Genomic DNA, 20,737 nt, shown 5'->3' on the forward strand with positions numbered 1-20,737 from the left:
GGTTGGACCCCCCCTCCCTCACCTGAGTCCCCCATCTGCGCTCCTTCTCTAGCTTAAGTTGAGCAGCAGCAGCTGCTATTAGTAAGAGGCAGCGGGCGGGATGACTCACCTCTTCCATGTTCCAGCGTGCGTTCCACTGTCATCACTTCCTGCAATGCTGTCCACTTACAATACAGTGGGCGGCATTGCACGAAGTGACGACAGTGGAACGCACGCTGGAAGACGGAAGAGGTGAGTCATTCCCGCCTGCTGCCTCTTACTAATAGTGGCGGCTGCTGCTCAACTTAAGCTAGAGGGGGATTGCAGATGGGGGACCCAGGTGAGGGAGGGGGGTCCGACCCCCCTCCCCGCTGCAAAATTAAGCTGGAGGGGGAGTGCACATCGGGGACCCAGGTGAGGGAGGGGGGTCCGACCCCCCCCCCTCCCCACCGTGAAATTAAGCTGGAGGGGGAGCGCACATGCATTTAGAATAAAATAATTCTACACAAAAAGTGCCACCCAAAGAAAGCCTGATTGGTGGTGGAAAAACAACATGATATAGATCACTTTAGTCTGATAAATAGTAATAAAGTTATTGGTGAATGAATGTGGGCGCTGTAAGGTGAAAATTGCTCTGGTCTTTAAGGGGAAACAATCTGTAGTGGTGAAGTGTTCAAAATTACGTCATGATAAAATTCAAAATAAAAAATGTCACATTTGTCACTGTATTCAGCTCTTCAGCTCATGTTTTCTATGCCACTTTAGACGCAACAACATATTGAAGACCAGACACACTGCATTTATATGGGCTGCATTTTATTACAACTTTTATTGCAAAGTTTTCAATCAAAGAAAAGCAGCAACAATACTGAAGCTATTTTATATGGCAATGTGAAGGACAGCTAAGCGGGTTAATGTGGAGATTTCACCCGCCACCTGCTGGGGGACTTTGGCGTTGCAGCTGAACCGTAAAATACAATGATTCTCTGCAGAAAGGTTGGACTTCTGTGACTGGACCACAGCCTGATAAGGACTTTTTGAGCATCTTTATTCACATCTTCCCGCACCAGCAAAATGTACAGGCTCCGCATTCCTGCATGTAACACAAATTTTTGTTTCTTGCATTGACGTCTTCTTGTAGTCACAATATTTGCTGGTTTCTTTGCAGATGATCACCTCATATGTATCTCTGCTCAGCACATTTTCTTCCTCATATTTTCCTCTGCAGAGCGCCTTCACAGCTTCGCAATTTTTTACACAAAGAAAGTGGTTCTGCGATCTGCAGCCATAGGTGTTTTTTGCCATGACCTTGTTACACGACAACCTTCCTTTACACACGTCATCGGAGTCCTTTCCACAATGCTTCTTTTGAAACTCTGTCCAGTTTTCACATGAAGACAGATGGAAGAGCGATAGGACACCTCCAAACATTAGCAGAAACGACAGTGCTGGGGACATTCTGGCCATTGGGATCTGAAAGGAGAAATCAGATATAAATTTATACTCCAAAGGTCACTAGGCTGTGCATCATGCAGTAAATGTTTACTTAGGGACCTTTTTCACTAGCGGCGATTGCGATACTGAATCGCAAGATCGCAAATTGCTAGTGAATTTTTTCATCGCTAGGGTTGCCACTTTAACATAGGAATTGCAGTAGGTATTTTCCACTACAGGGATTCCATTTTTACAAAAGCGCAATGTGTTCGGGAAAGATTTTTATCGCATTTTGCAATGCAAGTGTATTGCAAATGCAACATCGTGATCGCATAAAAGAATTAGTGACTGCCGCAATAGATATAGTTTCGCGATTGTGATTGCTAGTGGAAAAGGGCCCTTAAAGAGGAACTGTAACCAAGGATTGAACTTCATCCCAATCAGTGGCTGATACCCCTTTTACCTTTTCTCAAACCGATCATCAGGGGGCTCTGTATCGCTGATATTGTGATGAAACCCCTCCCACAGTGTGATGTCAGCACCTATGTACTGACATCATGCTGTGGGAGCCTTGTTGCATTGTGGGAAATAACAGCTGTTTCCAAATACCAAAAAAAGCAGCATCTCCTTCCACAGACATCACCTGCCAGCAGTTAAGATGTCACCATGGGATAAATTTTGGAATGTGAATCAGGGAGAGAAAGATTTTACAATGGGAAAACACTGAGTAAATAATTTATAAATAATTATTGTAAAAATTGAGCACTTTTTTTTTTTCAACAAAAGGTTTATCAAGCAGAGGTAAAACCTTATAAACACATATACAATGCAAAATTGTCATCAGGAGGATACAACCATATGAAGGCAGAAAAAAAAAGAAAAAGAAAAACCAAATACATCACACTATTAAGCGTTCAGAATCTTTTTTTTTCAAACAGCACACTTATTATATCAATCTTGGACTACTGGGGTATTAGGGTGCAGCGTCCAGATCAGAAACACTACTATGATGGGAGAAAACGTGCCAATCAAGGGGTCCAGATCTCCTCGAAATGGTCTACCTGCCCCAATAATGAGGAAGTGATTTTTTTCCATCCAATAAAATTCAGACACCTTATGAACGAAAGGTTCGTAAGGTATAGTGGGGGATTTCCATTCCTTAGCTATACTAGACTTGGCTACATTGCGTAAATGTACCAATAGTTTGTTTTTTTTGATTTAGTGAGAGAGGAAGTACACTTACAAAATAGTGCCAGCCATGGATTTGGAGATATCTCTGTATCCAGAACAGAAGAAGCCAATTGAAAGCATTTATTCCGGAAATCTTGGACTATTGGGCAGGACCACCAGCAGTGTTTCTGATCTGCGGAACTACCGCAACCTCTAAAACATGTGTCCACAGGGAGTAATTTTCTCTTAAAAAGGAGGGCAGGGGTTCTATACCAGTCATATAGTATTTTGTAGTTTCTTTCCTTTATATCGCAACATATGGAGGATTTTGCCAAATTTGAGCAGATGCTATCCCATTGTTCTATTGTCCACTTATTTCCCAATCTGTCCTGCCATTTCATCATGGCAGGGGACAGGCCATCTAGCTTTTCATACCATATTGCAGAGTAAAATAGAGAAATAAGTCCAGGGGTATGTACATAGTTTTGAAACCGTCTTTCTATGGGATTTGGATCAAATTCTATACCTGTTCTCAGACAACTTTGTACAAAATGTCTCATTTGTATGTATCTAAATATGTCTGTGGATGGGAGGTTGTACCAATCCCTAAGGGCAGGCCATAGGATGACCTCACCTTTTTCAATTAAATCGTTCAGTGTGATGGGGGGAGTGGTATGCCATCTCCTCCATGGGAGACTATCACATCCGGGAGGGAAGTCCCTATTTAAGAGTAATGGTTCTTTCAGAGAACGTTTTTGACGTAGGCCAATGATGCGAGAGTGGGTTTTCCACTCAGACAAGGACTCTGAGATTACCGCTAAGAGTTGGGATTTAGATAAGTGAGGGGATTTGGTCCATGGTAGTAAGTTTAGAGGAAAGGGGGAGACTAATGCAGCTTCAAGGTCAACCCATCTCGTAATTCCTCGTTTAGTAGACCATTGTGCCATTTGGGCCATACAAGCCGCATAAAAATATTGGAGGAGTTTTGGGGCTCCTAAGCCCCCTTGCATTTTATTTCTAGCTAGTGATTTATAACCAATCTTTGGTGGTTTACCCCCCCCCCCCCCCCCCATATAAAATTGGTGAAATGAGATTGCAATTTTTTCAGGTCACTTCTAGAGGCTGTTATTGGGAGGGCTCGGAACAGGTATAGTATTTTGGGTAGGGCCGTCATTTTAATGGCGTTGATTCTGCCTGTCAATGAGATACTATAAGTACTCCATTCTCTTAAAAGTGCATGAAGTTTAGTGAGCAACGGGGTATAGTTAGCTGAATACAGTTGTTCATACGAAGGGGTAAGAAGTATCCCCAGGTACTTTAGGCCTTTGGCCTGAAATTTGAATTTATAAGTAGATGCCACGGCTTCTTGCTGGGTTGTGGTTAATCCAAAAGCCATGGCCTCCGATTTTGATTTGTTGACCTTGAAGCCTGATACTACACAGAACTGATCGATTAGCTTAAACAAGTTAGGGAGGGATATATGTGGGTTAGAGAGGGAAAATATTGTACCGTCAGCGAAAAGGGCTATACGGAATTCCTCCCGGCCTACTGTTATACCTGAGATATCCTGTGAGCCTCTTACAAGCAGGGCCAATGGCTCGATGCATAGTGCAAATAAAAGGGGAGAGAGAGGACACCCCTGTCGAGTCCCATTCCGAATTGAGAAGGGCTCAGAGGTTAAACCCATATTACACACGCTGGCAGTGGGGCCTGTGTACAGACCTCGTATCCCATTAAGGAAGTCTCCCCTGATTCCAAATCTCTGCAACACCAGTCGTAAATATCGCCAGTCCACACGGTCAAAGGCCTTCTCCGCGTCCAAGGAAAGGAGCAGAGAAGGCCTCCGACCGTGCCTCATCACCTCAACCAAGTCCACCATCCTTCTAGTGTTGTCTGTTGTTTGCCTACCCTGGACAAAACCCATCTGATCTGGGTGTATTACCGTGGGGAGAAGAGCATTCAGTCTATCTGCCAGTATTTTTGAAAAAAAAATTATGTCTGCATTTATTAACGAGATAGGGCGATAATTGGATACCTCGGCTGAGTCTCTGCCTGGTTTAGGGATAACCACTATAGTGGCCTGCAAAAGTTCAGGAAGAAAATCTTCTGAGCCGGTCAGAATCTTATTAAATAGTGTAACCAGGATTGGGATTAGTTGTTCTTTGAAAGTTTTATAATACAGGGCAGTATACCCGTCCGGGCCTGGGGCTTTACCATTTTTCGACAGTTTTATAGCATCTGCAACCTCTTTAGGAGTAATAGGAGAATTTACTTTATCTCCATCTATATCTGTAAATGACGGGATGGGCATGTCTTTTAAAAATTTAAGGATGTCCGGGGCTTTTACTTTAGTCTTATCCGTGGTCGTACCATTATATAAAATTGAGCACTTTTATTTCATTACGTTATTTTCACTGGAGTTCCTCTTTAAAGAACAACTGAAGTGAGAGAATTATGGAGGCTGCCATATTTACTTCTTTTTAATTGATACCATTTGCCTTGCAGCCCTGCTGATGTATTTGGCTGCAGCAGTGTCTGAATAATTCCACAAACAAGCATGTAGCTAAACTTACATTATCACCTATAAGCTGACGATACCCAGAATGTTATGATCGCTTCTGCAGCGTGTACTGCTGGCTGCAGTTGTACTGCAGCCCAAGCAGTTCTGATTTCATTACATGCTGTAACGATCAGTGTAACACAGAGAGGATCTGATTACCGGTGATCTGCAGTATCACCGAGAATACAGATATATACCCGATTATTGATGATCTGCAGTATCACCGATAATCAGATATATCTCTAACCTCTGGACACCTGAGTAATATGAGTGTTTTGGTGCAACAGTAATACTTTGAGGAACACACCCTGAAGGCAGGTGCAAAAGCAGATAAGAATCCTGCTTGGCAACTGGTTCCTTCCGAAGACTAAACTCTCCCGGGGGAGGAGTCAGACAGCGAGTGGGAAGGACAGAACGTGAGTGACACCAAGGGAAGTGTCACTGACAGATCTGTGAACTATCTCCTAACAGGAGAGATAGTTCTCGAGGTTGGACAAGCCAGGTCGTTAACACACGGACAGATAAAGTACAGAGACAGTAGGCAGATTCAGAATCCAGGGACTAGCCGAGTTTTGGCAACAGAGAATCAGAAGGACAAAGGTACAAAATCAGAGATCAGGAGAATGGTCAGGAATGCAGAAAGTCATAACAGATAATCAACAATGCCTAGACTTGAGTGTGAGGTCCAAGATTCTCACACTCCAGGAACTAGACTAGATAATACGAATAATACAGATGGTACAGAATTCCTAGACTAAGGTGTGAGTTCCTTGGCCGTCAACACCTTGGAAACTGGTCTAGATAACAATACAGATGATAACAGAATTCCTAGACTAAGGTGTGAGATCCTTGGCCATCAACACCTTTGGAAACTGGTCTAAACACAGATACAGACAAGGTCTGAGTGCTACCACGTAGTGATCGCAACGGCAGACAACCAGCAAATGCCCAGCCACCAGTATATATATTTCAGCGCTCTCCAGCGCCTCCCCCAAGTGCTGGACCAATAGAACCCGTTTCTGGCATCAGCTGACCAACCTGGTCAGCTGATCCCCCACTGACTAGTATAAAGCCCCGAGGAGTGGACTCTGGACAGCTCCTACCTGGCTTCACAGGGTGCAGGGCATGAAATTCCCTTTTCAACTCGTTAGCATGCATGCGACTGTCAGGTACCCATGATCTTTCCTCAGTGCCATAACCCTTCCAGTGCACCAAGTACTGCACTGAGTTCTGTACAATACGGGAGTCTAATATTTTTTCCACTTCATACTCAGGTTGATCGTCCACCATCACCGGTGGAGGAGGAGTGGAATCAGTATGCACGGCCGGTTTGAGGAGGGACACATGGAACGATCTTACGCCATGCATGCTGGCAGGAAGATCAAGGGCATAAGTGACGTTGTTGATCTTCCTGACGACCAGAAAAGGACCCACATATCTTGGTCCCAACTTGGGCGAGAGTTGCTTCAGAGCCAAGTGACGTGTGGACACCCATACCAAGTCCCCTGGCTGGAACCTCCACTCAATGGAGCGTCTCTTATCAGCTTGCCCCTTCTGGTTACAAAAAGCCTTCTCCAAATTCCTTTTCACCATTCCCCATATGTCCCTAAAGGACTCCTGCCAGGCCTCCAGGGCCGGAAACAGAGTTGAAGCCACTGGCAAAGGAGAGCACTTGGGCAATTTCCCTGTCACCACCTGGAATGGCGAAAACCCAGAGGAAGAGCTTTTCAGGTTATTGTGCGCAAATTCCGCAAAGGGCAAGAACTTGACCCAGTCAGTCTGAGCCTCTGCCACATAGCACCTGAGAAACTGCTCCAGGGACTGATTGACTCTCTCAGTTTGCCCATTGGTCTGTGGGTGGTAGCCTGACGAAAATGACAGCTTTATGCCCAAATGTTGACAAAATGCCCTCCAAAATTTCAAACGAACTGGACTCCCCGATCGGACACTATATCTTCCGGAATGCCATGCAGCCGAAAGATGTGCCTGATAAAAAGATCGGCCAACTCCTGAGCCGAGGGGAGTCCTTTCAGGGGCACGAAATGGGCCATTTTGCTAAATCTATCGACTACCACCCAAATGACCGACATGCCGTCAGATCTCGGGAGTTCCCCCACAAAATCCATGGACAAATGGGTCCATGGTTCACTCGGGGTGGGCAAAGGCTGCAATGTTCCCACAGGTGCCAGACAGGAGGGCTTACTCCTAGCACACACTGCACACTCTCTTTACAAACTCCTTACAGTCAGATGCCAAGGAAGGCCACAATGCACATCTTGCGACAAGATCCTGTGTTCTGGTGGCGCCGGGATGACCAGAGTTCTTGTGAGAGTGGAACATTTGCAAAATCTGCAGACGGTATGGTAGTGGCACAAACATAACTCCCTCAGGCTTCCCTTCAGGAACGTCCTGCTGAAAGGGGCTCAATGTCTCTGTCTAGTCCCCCCAAGTCTCTGTGGCTGCCAAAACCACTCTTTGTGGGAGGATGGTCTCTGGGTCTGAGGGCTGTGCTGTCTCTGGCTCAAAACATTGTGACAAGGCATCCGCCTTGATGTTTTTACTACCCGGGGTATACGTAATTACAAATCTAAATCTTGAAAAGAAAAGTGACCACCGAGCCTGTCGGGGGCTCAATCTCTTAGCTCCCTCGATATACTCGAGGTTTTCGTGATCAGTGTAGACTGTAATAGTATGTTCTGCTCCTTCCAACCAATGACGCCACTCCTCAAAGGCTAACTTGATGGCAAGGAGCTCTCTATTGCCTATATCGTAGTTTTTCTCTGCGAGTGAAAACCTACGTGAAAAGTAAGCACACGGGTGTAATCTGCCCTGTAACCCCGAGCGTTGAGACAGCACAGCCCCTACCCCGACCTCTGAGGCATCTACCTCCACCACAAAGGGATAGGAAATGTCCACGTGTCTCAAAATGGGTGCGGTACAAAACAACTTTTTCAGAGTGGAGAATGCAATCTGTGCTTCCAGGGACCAGTGATTAGTATCCGCCCCCTTCTTAGTGAGAGAGGTTTGGGGTGAGATGACCGTGGAGTACCCCTTTATGAACCTTCTATAGTAATTCGCAAACCCTAAAAACCTCTGGAGAGCCTTCAACCCCACTGGCTGGGGCCACTCCAGAACAGCCGAGACCTTGGCAGGGTCCATAGAAAGTCCCAAGGTAGAAATTATGTACCCCAGAAACGCGACTGATGTCACCTCGAAAATGCACTTCTCCAGTTTGGCATATAATCTGTTTTGTCTCAGTTTCTGCAAAACCAACCGGACGTGAACTCTATGTTCCGAGAGGTTGGACGAGAAAATTAGTATATCGTCAAGATATACCAAGACAAACTTCCCCAAGATCTCTCTAAACACCTCGTTAATAAGTTCCTGAAAGACAGCTGGTGCGTTACACAACCCGAAGGGCATCACCAGGTACTCATAATGCCCGTCGGGTGTGTTGAAGGCCGTCTTCCATTCATCGCCCTCTCTGATCCGTACCAGGTTGTATGCCCCTCGTAAATCTAGTTTAGAAAAAATCTTGGCATTGGTGACCTGAGTAAATAAATCGTCAATCAGAGGCAACGGATAGCGATTTTTTACCGTAATTTTATTCAGGCCTCTATAATCAATGCATGGCCTAAGACCTCCATCTTTCTTCTTTACAAAAAAGAACCCTGCTCCAGCAGGTGACCGAGAAGGCCGGATGAACCCCTTGGCTAAATTCTCACGAATGTATTCCTGCATGGCCAATTTTTCTGGCCCAGACAAGTTATAGAGGTGGCCTCTAGGGGGCATACAACCTGAATGGAGATCAATAGGACAATCAAAAGGGCGATGTGGGGAAAGTTTTTCAGCTGACTTGGCACAAAACACGTCCGAAAAATCTGAGTACTGATCTGGCACACCCTCCACATGAACCTTAGTCTCTCCCAATGTTACCTTCACTAGGCAGTTTTGAAAACAGTGGGGGGACCAGCTGGTTAGCTGACCGGTGGCCCAATTGATCTGAGGTGAGTGCACCTGTAACCAAGGCATACCGAGAATAATCGTGGAGGTGGCCATGTGTAACGCAAAAAACTGTAACTTTTCAAAATGTAACACCCTGATCGTATTTCCTACTTCTGGTGTCTGAGACAGCGAACTGTTTCCCTGCAGAGGGGAGTCATCCACTGCCGTAACCTGAATACGTGGGTTTATCGGCGTGACCGGAATACCCAATTTTTTAGCAAACTCAAAATCCATAAAATTAGCTGCTGAGCCTGAGTCAATGAAGGCCTCAGTAACTTCAGACTTATCTTCCCAAGAAATAGTACAAGGGAGAAGAACTCACTCGTCATTGAGGGGTACCAACTGAGCGCCTAGGCAGTAGCGTTTCCCGACCTCTTGGGACAATTTTTCACCCTATGACCCCCCTCTGCACAGTAGAGACACAACTGTTCAGACAACCTGTGCTTCCGCTCCACCTGAGACAAACGAGACCGACCAATCTGCATTGGCTCAGATGGAGGCGAAGCGGGTGAAGGTGGAATTACTGGAGGTGGAATCACTGGAGGTGCAGCATGAGACACAATTTTTACAGTACTTCTTCCACGGGTCTGCCTATGATAGCGCAGATGGCGATCAATTCGGATGGCAGATGCAATGGCTTCATCAATGGACCTAGGTTCAGGTTGTCCTAACATGAGCTCTGAAACCTCATCTGAAAGCCCTGACAAAAAACAATCGAGTAATGCATATGTGTCCCACCTGGCAGACACTGACCACCTCCTGAATTAGGCTGCATAATCCTCCACCGAACCCTTGCCTTGACGGTACGGGCATACGTATATCTGTGTTAAGAGGAGATCGCACATCATTCACAGCCGTCTGTACAGCATGAACAGACCCAGACAATGCATTAAGTTGCGTCTGGTGACTGACGTATATCTGTGCTAAGAGGAGATCGCACATCATTCACAGCCGTCTGTACAGCATGAACAGACCCAGACAATGCATTAAGTTGCGTCTGGTGACTGCCCAGTACCCGGTTGATATCTTCCACCGCAGTGGTAAGGGTACCCAGACGGGCCGTGAGTGCGTCCATTTGAGTTTGGTCTGCCGTTCTGTAACAATCGGTGTAACACAGAGAGGATCTGATTACCGGTGATCTGCAGTATCACAGAGAATGCAGATATATACCAGATTATTGATGATCTGCAGTATCACCGATAATCAGATATATCTCTAACCTCTGGACACCTGAGTGACAAGAGTGTTTTGGTGCAACAGTAATACTTTGAGGAACACACCCTGAAGGCAGGTGCAAAAGCAGATAAGAATCCTGCTTGGCAACTGGTTCCTTCCAAAGACTAAACTCTCCCAGGGGAGGAGTCAGACAGCGAGTGGGAAGGACAGAACGTGAGTGACACCAAGGGAAGTGTCACTGACAGATCTGTGAACTATCTCCTAACAGGAGAGATAGTTCTCGAGGTCGGACAAGCCAGGTCGTTAACACACGGACAGATAAAGTACAGAGACAGTAGGCAGATTCAGAAACCAGGGACTAGCTGAGTTTTGGCAACAGAGAATCAGAAGGACAAAGGTACAAAATCAGAGATCAGGAGAATGGTCAGGAATGCAGAAAGTCATAACAGATAATCAACAATGCCTAGACTTGAGTGTGAGGTCCAAGATTCTCACACTCCAGGAACTAGACTAGATAATACGAATAATACAGATGGTACAGAATTCCTAGACTAAGGTGTGAGTTCCTTGGCCGTCAACACCTTGGAAACTGGTCTAGATAACAATACAGATGATAACAGAATTCCTAGACTAAGGTGTGAGATCCTTGGCCATCAACACCTTTGGAAACTGGTTTAAACACAGATACAGACAAGGTCTTAGTGCTACCACGTAGTGATCGCAACAGCAGACAACCAGCAAATGCCCAGCCACCAGTATATATATTTCAGTGCTCTCCAGCGCCTCCCCCAAGTGCTGGACCAATGGAACCCGTTTGTGGCGTCAGCTGACCATCCTGGTCAGCTGATCCCCCACTGACTGGTATAAAGCTCTTCCTCTCAGCGCGCGCGCGCGTCCACCTAAATCTATGTGGACTACAGCTCCCAGCCACACCAGAACTCTGCTGTGAAATGCCCGTTGTGCTGCACGCGGAATCCGCTGCCATGCCGCCAGCGCATGCGGCGGTTCGTCCGTGTTCAGGTAGACACAAAGACGAGTGAGCACATACATCAGTGGTCACACTGGACGCGGAATCCGCCGCCTTGCCAGAAGTGCATGCGGCGGGGCTTCCGCGTTTTCTCACACATGCATTTGCTTGCATAGATTTGCTTGTTGCTGATTCCATCTGCAGTTGCTCTGCAGTTCTAGCCAGCTCAGGATTTAATGATTACCATTCAGCTGTGTGGAGATTTGCATGCTTGCATCCATTGGCTGATGCCAGCATAAAGGTCTGTCTCCCCTTTCAGGCCGCGCCTCGACATAGTTTCAGTCTTAGCCTGTCTAGCTGTTACTATTGGGCCCTTGTTCCTGGTTCCTGTTACCTTGCGTGGATTGTGCTGACTCCTGCGTAGGAGTAGGGAATCCTTCCTAGTCTTGTTCCTGTTACCTTGCGCGGATTGCGCTGACTCCTGCGTAGGAGTAACGAATCCTTCTTAGTCCTGTTCCTGTTACCTTGCGTGGATTGCGCTGACTCCTGCGTAGGAGTAGCGAATCCTTCTGTTATAATTTAAGTAGGCCTCAGTTATTTGGACTGAGTTAGTCAAAAAGGCTTGATGAGCAGACCTGCCCTTTAAGGGGATTTTCTCTTAGAGAGAAAATCTGCAGTTCTGTCAGCAGAACTAGAACATACCAAGAAGCTGTTCTGTGGACAAGGCCGCAGGTCTCCCTGACCTGGGCATGTACCGCCACTGGAACAATAAACATCAGCCATGTTTTGTAAATATCCACATTCCTGCATGTATGTCAAATGCCTCATTGATTATTAATCGAGTAGGTGTGTATGATGACACCACGAGTGGGTCCACCAATAGTCTGATTTAGGGGATGGCGAAGATGATGTCATATTTAACTCTTTCCTAGTCGGTATTAAAACCGAGGTGGGCGATCAGAACTCACTCTGCTTTTTACTTTCGCACTAGCTCGCAAGGCTGACTGGGACCACTAAGTATGTTAATTCCTTTCTGTAATCTGATATAATGTATGCTGTACATAGGTAGTCTAGTGTAACTTAGGTTAGAAAGAAGGTACCTGATTGACTTCAGCAGGAAGTCTAATCAAGAAGCTTGTAACGCAACATGAAGATTGGCGTGGCTAGGATATGATGAACTGTGTCTATCTGTATTTCTGTTCTTGAATAAATAACGTAAACCTTGAAGAAGCCTGAGAAAGTCTATCTCCTGCTTGCTGTGGTGAGAGTCAAGTGGTCTCACAGTCTGTGAGACGCAACTGTAAGAAGTTAATGGTGTCGAAGCAAGGTGATATAGAACAGTTTATAACACCTTCCTAGTCCTGTTCCTGTTGACTTGTATGTTGGTCTGTGTGTGGACGCTTGCTGTCGCTGGGTCAGTGACTGGATTGGCAAGCGTTCATTCTGTTTGTCTCAAGTCCTTGTTTATGTTTAGTCAGATCCGTGGTACATTTGAACTGGCAGGACCCTAGGGATTTTGTACAATAGTTAGTTTTGTTATACAGTTTAATACTACCTGTGATTATCTGTGTTTGATCTATTGCCTGTGTATCTTGCTCTGTCTGTTCTGCCTTGTGGATTGCGCTATCTCCTGCGTAGGAGTGGCGAATCCTCTAGTCCTGCTCTTGTGAGGTACGCCATCGCTGCGGTCGAGGTCAGCCTTGTTTTGCTGGCTGGTCAGAAAGTATGAGCCCCAGCGTAACACAGAACTACATTTCAGCACCTGACTTGGATACTTTAACAGCTCATGTCCCTGTAACAAGGATGGAACAGAGGCGCCAGTAATAGGATAAAACCATTAAAAAAACCACTTAAAAGAGTAGGTAGTGTAAGACTTGCCTCCCCAGTAAGTAGACACCGAATTGGTTGATTTATTAATCAACAATTAAATGTATTTATACACTCCACAAAGCAACGCGTTTCGCAGGATCAAACCCGCTTCATCAGGCAATAATGGTAACTAGCAATAGCAATCGCCGCTGATTAGCAGCTATGCAGACGAAGGAGACCAGCAACACGTGATAGGTGATTGAAGCGGGAAAGAAGCTGAGTTCTTCATACAAGGCTTCCCTGTGCTTACTCTGCCAAGTGGGGGGAGGGAGGGAGAAATCTGGTTTCCCTCTCCCATGGCTGAGTCCCAGTGAGGCCACGGCTCCCCCCTCCATCACTGCAGCCCCCTCACTCAAAGCACTCAGGGCGGTCTCACGCCTTGCCCGCCCCTAGAAACGGTGCTGCTTTGAATGTCTGAAGGACTTCCTAACAAACAGGACAGGACAGTTTGACAGAGTCTCATCGCAGCTGCGAGTCACCAACACAGGCGCTCCCCAAGGATGTGTCCTGTCCTAATCCTGTTCTTGTTGTACACAAACTACTGCACCTTTATGAACTCTGTCAAAGTCATCAAGTTTGCGGACGACACCACCATCATTGGCCTTATAGATGAGAGGGATGAACATGACTATCAGCAAGAGATTGAGAATATCTGCAACTAGTGCAAGACAAACAAGCTTGTCCTTAACACGGCTACAACCGCCTGGGGCCTAGACGTGGAAGACGCTACACTATACGCACGTGGGAAGCGGCGTGATCCCAGGCGGAGGAGGACGTGGGTGACCGAGCGCGCGGGGGTCAGGACTCCTAAGGCTGTCGGGGGACGTGCTTGCCAGCTGGCCAACAAATGGGGGAGAGCCCGTGGAAATAATCTATGCCCTATACCCAGGGGCGTAACTAGAAATCACTGGGCCCCCCTGCGAATATTTGGATGGGCCCCCCCCCCCATAGGTGCCAAATAATCGTAATGGGGCAGCGTTTCACTGTAAATTAATTGTAAAGTGGGCAGCATTTTACCAGACAATCGTAATGTGGGCCAGAAAATCGTAATGTGGGCAGAGTTCACCAGAAAATCGTAATGTGGGCCTTTAGAAAATCATAATGTGGGCAGAGTTCACCAGAAAATCATAATGTGGGCAGAGTTCACCAGAAAATCATAATGTGGGCAGAGTTCACCAGAAAATCGTAATGTGGGCACCAGTCACCAGAAAATCGTAACGTGAGCAGCAGTCACCAGAAAATTGTAACGTGGACAGCATTCACCAGACAATTGTAATGTGGGCAGCGTTCACCAGAATATCGTAATGTGGGACAGAAAATCGTAATGTGGGCAGAGTTCACCAGAAAATCGCAATGTGGGCAGCAGTAACCAGAAAATCGCCATGTGGGCAGCAGTCACCAGAAAATCGCCATGTGGGCAGCAGTCACCAGAAAATCGCAATGTGGGCATCAGTCACCAGAAAATCCTAATGTGGGCAGCAGTCACCAGAATATCGTAATGTGGGCAGCACACACCAGAAAATCCTAATGTGGGCAGCAGTCACCAGAAAATCCTTATGTGGGCAGCAGTCACCAGAAAATCGCAATGTGGGCAGCCGTCACCAGAAAATCGCAATGTGGGCAACAGTCACCAGAAAATCGCAATGTGGGCAGCAGTCACCAGAAAATCCTAATGTGTGCAGCATACACCAGAAAATCGTAATGTGGGCAGCATACACCAGAAAATCGTAATGTGGGCAGCAGACACCTGAAAATCGTAATGTGGGCAGCAGACACCTGAAAATCGTAATGTGGGCAGCAGACACCTGAAAATCGCAATGTGGGCAGCAGTGACCAGAAAATCGTAATGTGGGCAGCAGACACCTGAAAATCACAATGTGGGCAGCAGACACCTGAAAATCGCAATGTGGGCAGCAGACACCTGAAAATCGCAATGTGGGCAGCAGACACCAGAAAATCGTAATGTGGGCAGCAGACACCAGAAAATCGCAATGTGGGCAGCAGACACCAGAAAATCATTATGTGGGCAGCAGACACCTGAAAATCGTAATGTGGGCAGCAGACACCAGAAAATCGCAATGTGGGCAGCAGACACCAGAAAATCATAATGTGGGCAGCAGACACCTGAAAATCGTAAAGTGGGCAGCAGACACCAGAAAATCGCAATGTGGGCAGCAGACACCTGAAAATCGCAATGTAGGCAGCTGTCACCAGAAAATCCTAATGTGGGCAGCAGACACCAGAAAATCATAAAGTGGGCAGCAGACACCTGAAAATCGTAATGTGGGCAGCAGACACCTGAAAATCGTAATGTGGGCAGCAGACACCTGAAAATCGTAATATGGGCAGCAGACACCAGAAAATCGTAATGTGGGCAGCAGACACCTGAAAATCATAATGTGGGCAGCAGACACCTGAAAATCACAATGTGGGCAGCAGTGACCAGAAAATCGTAATGTGGGCAGCAGTCACCTGAAAATCGTAATATGGGCAGCAGACACCAGAAAATCCCCCTGCAGTGACGTCAGCGGCGGCGGGATACATACCTTCTTCCTTGCGTTCCATCGCCGCCTTCTCGCTCTAGCGGCTGACGTCACTTCCGCTTCCGGAAGTGACGTCAGCCGCTAGAGCGAGAAGGCGGCGATGGAACGCAAGGAAGAAGGTATGTATCCCGCCGCCACTGCTGCCCGCTGCCCACACACATTCACTAGCTGGAGGGGGGCGCAGAGGGGAGAGCCCCGAGGTGAGGGAGAGGGGGGAACTTCCCCTCTCCCCGCCGACTGTGGGCAAGGCTTTCCCCTCATGCTGCCACCCCTCCAGCCCCCAAAAAACGGCCCCGAGCGGGCCCCAGGGGGGGGCCGGGCCCCCCCGCGGGCGCAGGAGCTGCAGGGCCTATTGCTACGCCCCTGCCTATACCTGTCAAGGAGATTGTAAATGTAATGGAATTTTAAACTTTTTATTAAAGAAACTGTATTACGCTATGTGAGGCTTTTTTTATTGAGGTACTTTGCTGAAGAGAATATTTGCTGGATGGGAGCTGGACATTGCCTGAGTGGTGGGGGACGACCTGAGAATGGTCCCAAGGTGTCATTAGACCTGATAGTGGGTCTCAGCACACGGTGAGTGCATCTCACTGGGGTGTGGTGGTGGCTTTATCTGTCCAAAGTGTGATCAGCATTGAGGCGCATATGAACAACTAGCAAGCATTAAGAAGTTTATATGGACTGTTATATAAAGATGTGGACCCTTGAATGAAAAATAGTGTGTTATGACCAGATGACGGACTCTCCTATGCAATAATATAGATACATGTGATTTATACCAGTGGGAGTCATTTTGCTTGTGCAGCAGACATGTGGGGGTGTGCTGGAGACTGAGCGCCAGCCTCTGAGATTTTAATTAGACAAATTTTAAAACCTACAAAGACTATTTCTGGCCACAAAGTTGATGAAAAGGCTGTTTCAAGGGGTCTAACACCTGGACTGTGGCATGCCAGAGGGGGATCCATGCCAAAAGTCTCACCAATATGGCCACCGCAACTGCTTTTTGATATGGGGGTGGGGTCCAGGAAGGGATGCTAGCTGGTTGGCTGCTATGTGTCTGCTGACAAAATCTGGAGATAGAGCCTTCTGTCATGCTTCCCCTACTCTTTGGAACTCCCTGCCACACCCAGTAAAGACAGCACCATCCCTGGCTGGAGCTATTCAAATCCAGACTGAAAAGCCACCTGTTTAGCCTGGCATTTCCAGACTTATAAAATTCTTCCTCTGTACCACGATGGTTTGAGCCATGCTTATGCGCTTTTAGTCCCACGGGAGAAAAGCGCTTTACAAATGTTATTTGTTGTTGTTGACTGTGAGGTAAGGGGTCAAAGTTTAGTTCAATGATGATGTATAGGGGGCGAATCGAACATGCCAAATTTTCTCTATTTATTTTATTTATTTATTTTATTTATTATATTTATAAAGTACCAACATGTTACACAGCGCTGGATGCGAACAGCCGCGAATGTGAACAACTGATGTTCACAGAATACTGCTCGCCGGAGAACTGTTCGGGCCATCTCGACTACATTTGCACCCGCACGCCACTTCTTGTATACTCTGTCTTGCCCCTTGGACTATGACTGCCTCCCTTTGTACTACAAATGTATGTGCTTGCCTTTAACTTGTGCTGTACTGTACTACACTGTTGAGCTTGTCTGTGCCAAAAATAATTCCATGTACTATCTTCTGTACTTGGCAGAATATATCTGAACATGATGAAGGTTAGGGTAAGGCTTGTGCACAGTTTACGGATAGGGTTTAGAGCAGTGCTGAGCAAACTACGGCCCGCGGGCCGCATCCCCCTATGTGTCCCTCGCCACAGCTCCCCTGCAATCCCTGCCCACCGCTCTTGACGCCTTTTAGTGTTACGCGGTCCTGGGGCTGCCATCTTCCCGACGCCTGTTGGCGTTAGGCGGTCGGGAAGGGGTTAAAGTGCTGTGGAAGATGTTGGTGCTGTATAAAACGATAATAATAATGGTGTACATTAGATTATGACTGTGGTAGGATTAGATTATGAGCTCCACTGAGGGCTGTGTCAGAGGCGTAGCTAGAGTTTTCAGCGTCCGGAGACAAAGACAATTTTCAAGCTTGCTGGGGAATGTGACAAAAAAGGGGTGGTCATGCATCAGAATGTGGGCGTGCCAATGGGTATAACCAAATGTACATGAACTTTGCAGCAGTGTAAGTAGGCCTGTCCTAGAGGTAAATTAGTTCTAGGCACTTGGACACTACAGGTTTAGATTAGAATACGTTTTAAAAGAATAAATAGAGCAGTGCTCAGGGCCTAATGTCCAAGTTACCAATGATGGTGTAAATCTGATTCCTCATACGCCAAGGATGCAACTCTCCAAGTCGCCAACACAGCATATGCAAAAGATAAGAGAGAAGACAACCAATAGCGTAACTCTGTATGCTTGTCAGAAAAACCACCACCTTCCCCGTTGTCACAGAAGAGCCGTGAGAAAACGCAATCGCAAACGGTTTACTCCACCGATTGTCGTTAACAGCCCAGATTGTATGTTTACGTACAGCAGACTTCAGCTTTGAGGGGTCTTCCTTTGGGAATCTGCCCTTTCATAGCTGCTAGCAGAGTTCTTTTCATGAGATACATGTGCTCTCTGATAAGGCATGCTTGTTTAATTATCTGGTTCAAAAGGAATTCCTTCAGGGACCAGCAACCCCAAATGGCAAAGTGTTGCTGGCTCCCTTTATGGACAGGATACACACAGCAGGGGACCATTTCAGGATCTGGTCCCTCTAGACACCACGGAGCCATTCAAACCAACATTGAGAATACATGGAATATATGATTTTAGCTTGTTTAAAGGGAAGGTCCAGACAAAATAAAAAAATGAGTTTCACTTACCTGGGGCTTCTACCAGCCCCATGCAGCCATCCTGTGCCCTTGTAGTCACTCACTGCTGCTCCAGTCCCCTGCTGGCAGCATGCCGACCTGGGAGGTCGGCGGGTTGCATTGCGTACGCTTTTACGCATACCTGCTAGTGCAGGAACATTAACACATACATTTGTACGCGTTAGTGGTTCAATGCGTAAAAATTTACGCATTGAACCACTAATGCGTAAAAATGTATGTGTTGATGTTCCTGCACTAGCAGGTATGCGTAAAAACGTACGCAATGCGACCCGCCGACCTCCCAGGTCGGCATGCTGCCAGCGGGGGACTGGAGCAGCAGTGAGTGACTACGAGGGCACAGGATGGCTGCATGGGGCTGGTAGAAGCCCCAGGTAAGTGAAACTCATTTTTTTTATTTTGCTTGGACCTTCCCTTTAAGGAATACCGTTTATATGAGAGGTATGAAAATTAGACCATTCCGCTGGTCGGGATCTAGTTAATATTTTGATATTAAATTGGTGGTGCAGACATCCCCAGAACCCGAGGTATTCAGTTGCTTTGTGCCAGAACATGTGACCCTAATCAAGTTTGATGTCATAAGAATTGTCATATTCTGAGAAATATGAATCTGAGTTGTTATGTGCATGCGGGAAGCGTGAGCTGAAATATGAAAAATGTAATATTTGGTGGACACAAATGTCCCACCCAGCAGGTTAACCACACTCTGTCCAGCCCCTGGGCTGATCCTGAGACCCCACCCAAAAATGTGGGTCATTCAAAAGAACTCCACGGGGACTCCTCCTCAGTCCTCCATATTCCATCGTTATGAAAACCTGCTGCTGGCCAGAGGACTGAGCTGGCGGCCATATTGTCTGAACTCTGATCTGGAAACAATGGAACTTAACGTGTTTACCTAAAAGGGCATTTTCACCTGAACTTAAGTATTCGTGAGTGAAGTGTCGTTTCATAAGGTAGGCGATTTATGTCACTATTATATACTGCACCTTATACAACACCATAAAACCAACAACAAGGGCACCTCCTACAGTCTTCCCATCTAAGTATTCATTTACCTCTTCCCTTTTTATTTCTATACGCCGCTACTATTGTCTCTACAAATGCTGATTTTAATGATTATCTGCATATATTAACCACTTAAGCCTGAAGGGGTTGTTTATTTTTTGCATCTGAGCAACTTTCACCTCCCATTCATTTGCCAATAACTTTATCACTACTCATCACAATGAATTGGACTATAGCTTGTTTTTTCCGCCACCAATTAGGCTTTCTTTGGGTGATACATTTTGCTGAGAATTCATTTATTCTAAATCCATTTTAACAGGAATATTAAAAAAGAAATGGAAAAAAATCATTATTTCTCAGCTTTTGGCCATTATAGTTTGAAATTAATACATGCTACCATAATTAAAACCGATGTATTTTATTTGCCCATTTGTCCTGCTTATTACACCATTTAAATTATGTCCTGTAACGTTTGTGGAATCGTTTTCGCGGTCAGCGCACAAGATGCGCACTGACACAGCGAAAACCTTTCACAAGAGTATATTTGGGTGAACCCAGGCTAGGTGCAATGCACCAGCAGAGGGCAATTCCCACCAGCAGATGGTGCTGTGGAGTGCAGACGAGCACAGCCTCTGCACGGCCACAAATGCCAGATGGGAATTGTACAGATCTAAGACAGTGCGGGGCTGACCAGCCCTTAAAGCGAAGAGCACAGAGATAGGCTAAATGTGTGTTCCCCAATCTAGTCGCCATCCAGTGACGGTGAACACACATTCGCAGAAACAAAGTATGAACGCGATTGCGAGAGAGGCGATCGCCAGAAGTGACACAAGACTGACCAGAACAGAACACAAGAGTAGCAAAGGCACAGCAAACGACAATGAGAAAATAACGAAAATAACAAACGCTAGCTAAACGCGAACACCGTACTCATTCGCAACAGCGAACGCGTTTACAGCGCGATCTCTGCACGTTAAGCGCAACAGAGACAAGCACGCCTAACTAACCACCGACAGACATACACGAAACAGAGAACGCGAGCGCTTGCTTAACGGTTACCTCACCGAGCCTACAGCAAGCGTTCGTATCAGACAAGACAGACAAACGGACGGGAAACAGGATAGGAAATATCCACTGCTCTTTCCGCCAGAGCG

General features: G+C 46.5%; 1 protein-coding gene across 1 annotated transcript in view; it reads right to left on the minus strand.

The window, feature by feature from the left end:
- Nucleotides 1–778: 778 nt before the first annotated feature.
- The window catches only part of LOC137528151 (sialic acid-binding lectin-like), a 41,588-nt gene continuing 21,629 nt past the window's right edge, over nucleotides 779–20,737 (minus strand). The window contains exon 3 of the mRNA XM_068249421.1: nucleotides 779–1,452. Within this exon, the coding sequence (XP_068105522.1) occupies nucleotides 1,027–1,452 (426 nt within the window). The 3' untranslated portion in view covers nucleotides 779–1,026. The remainder of the gene's footprint in view (nucleotides 1,453–20,737) is intronic.

This window comes from Hyperolius riggenbachi, chromosome 8, assembly GCF_040937935.1.
Source record: "Hyperolius riggenbachi isolate aHypRig1 chromosome 8, aHypRig1.pri, whole genome shotgun sequence".
Classification (NCBI taxonomy): domain Eukaryota; kingdom Metazoa; phylum Chordata; class Amphibia; order Anura; family Hyperoliidae; genus Hyperolius; species Hyperolius riggenbachi.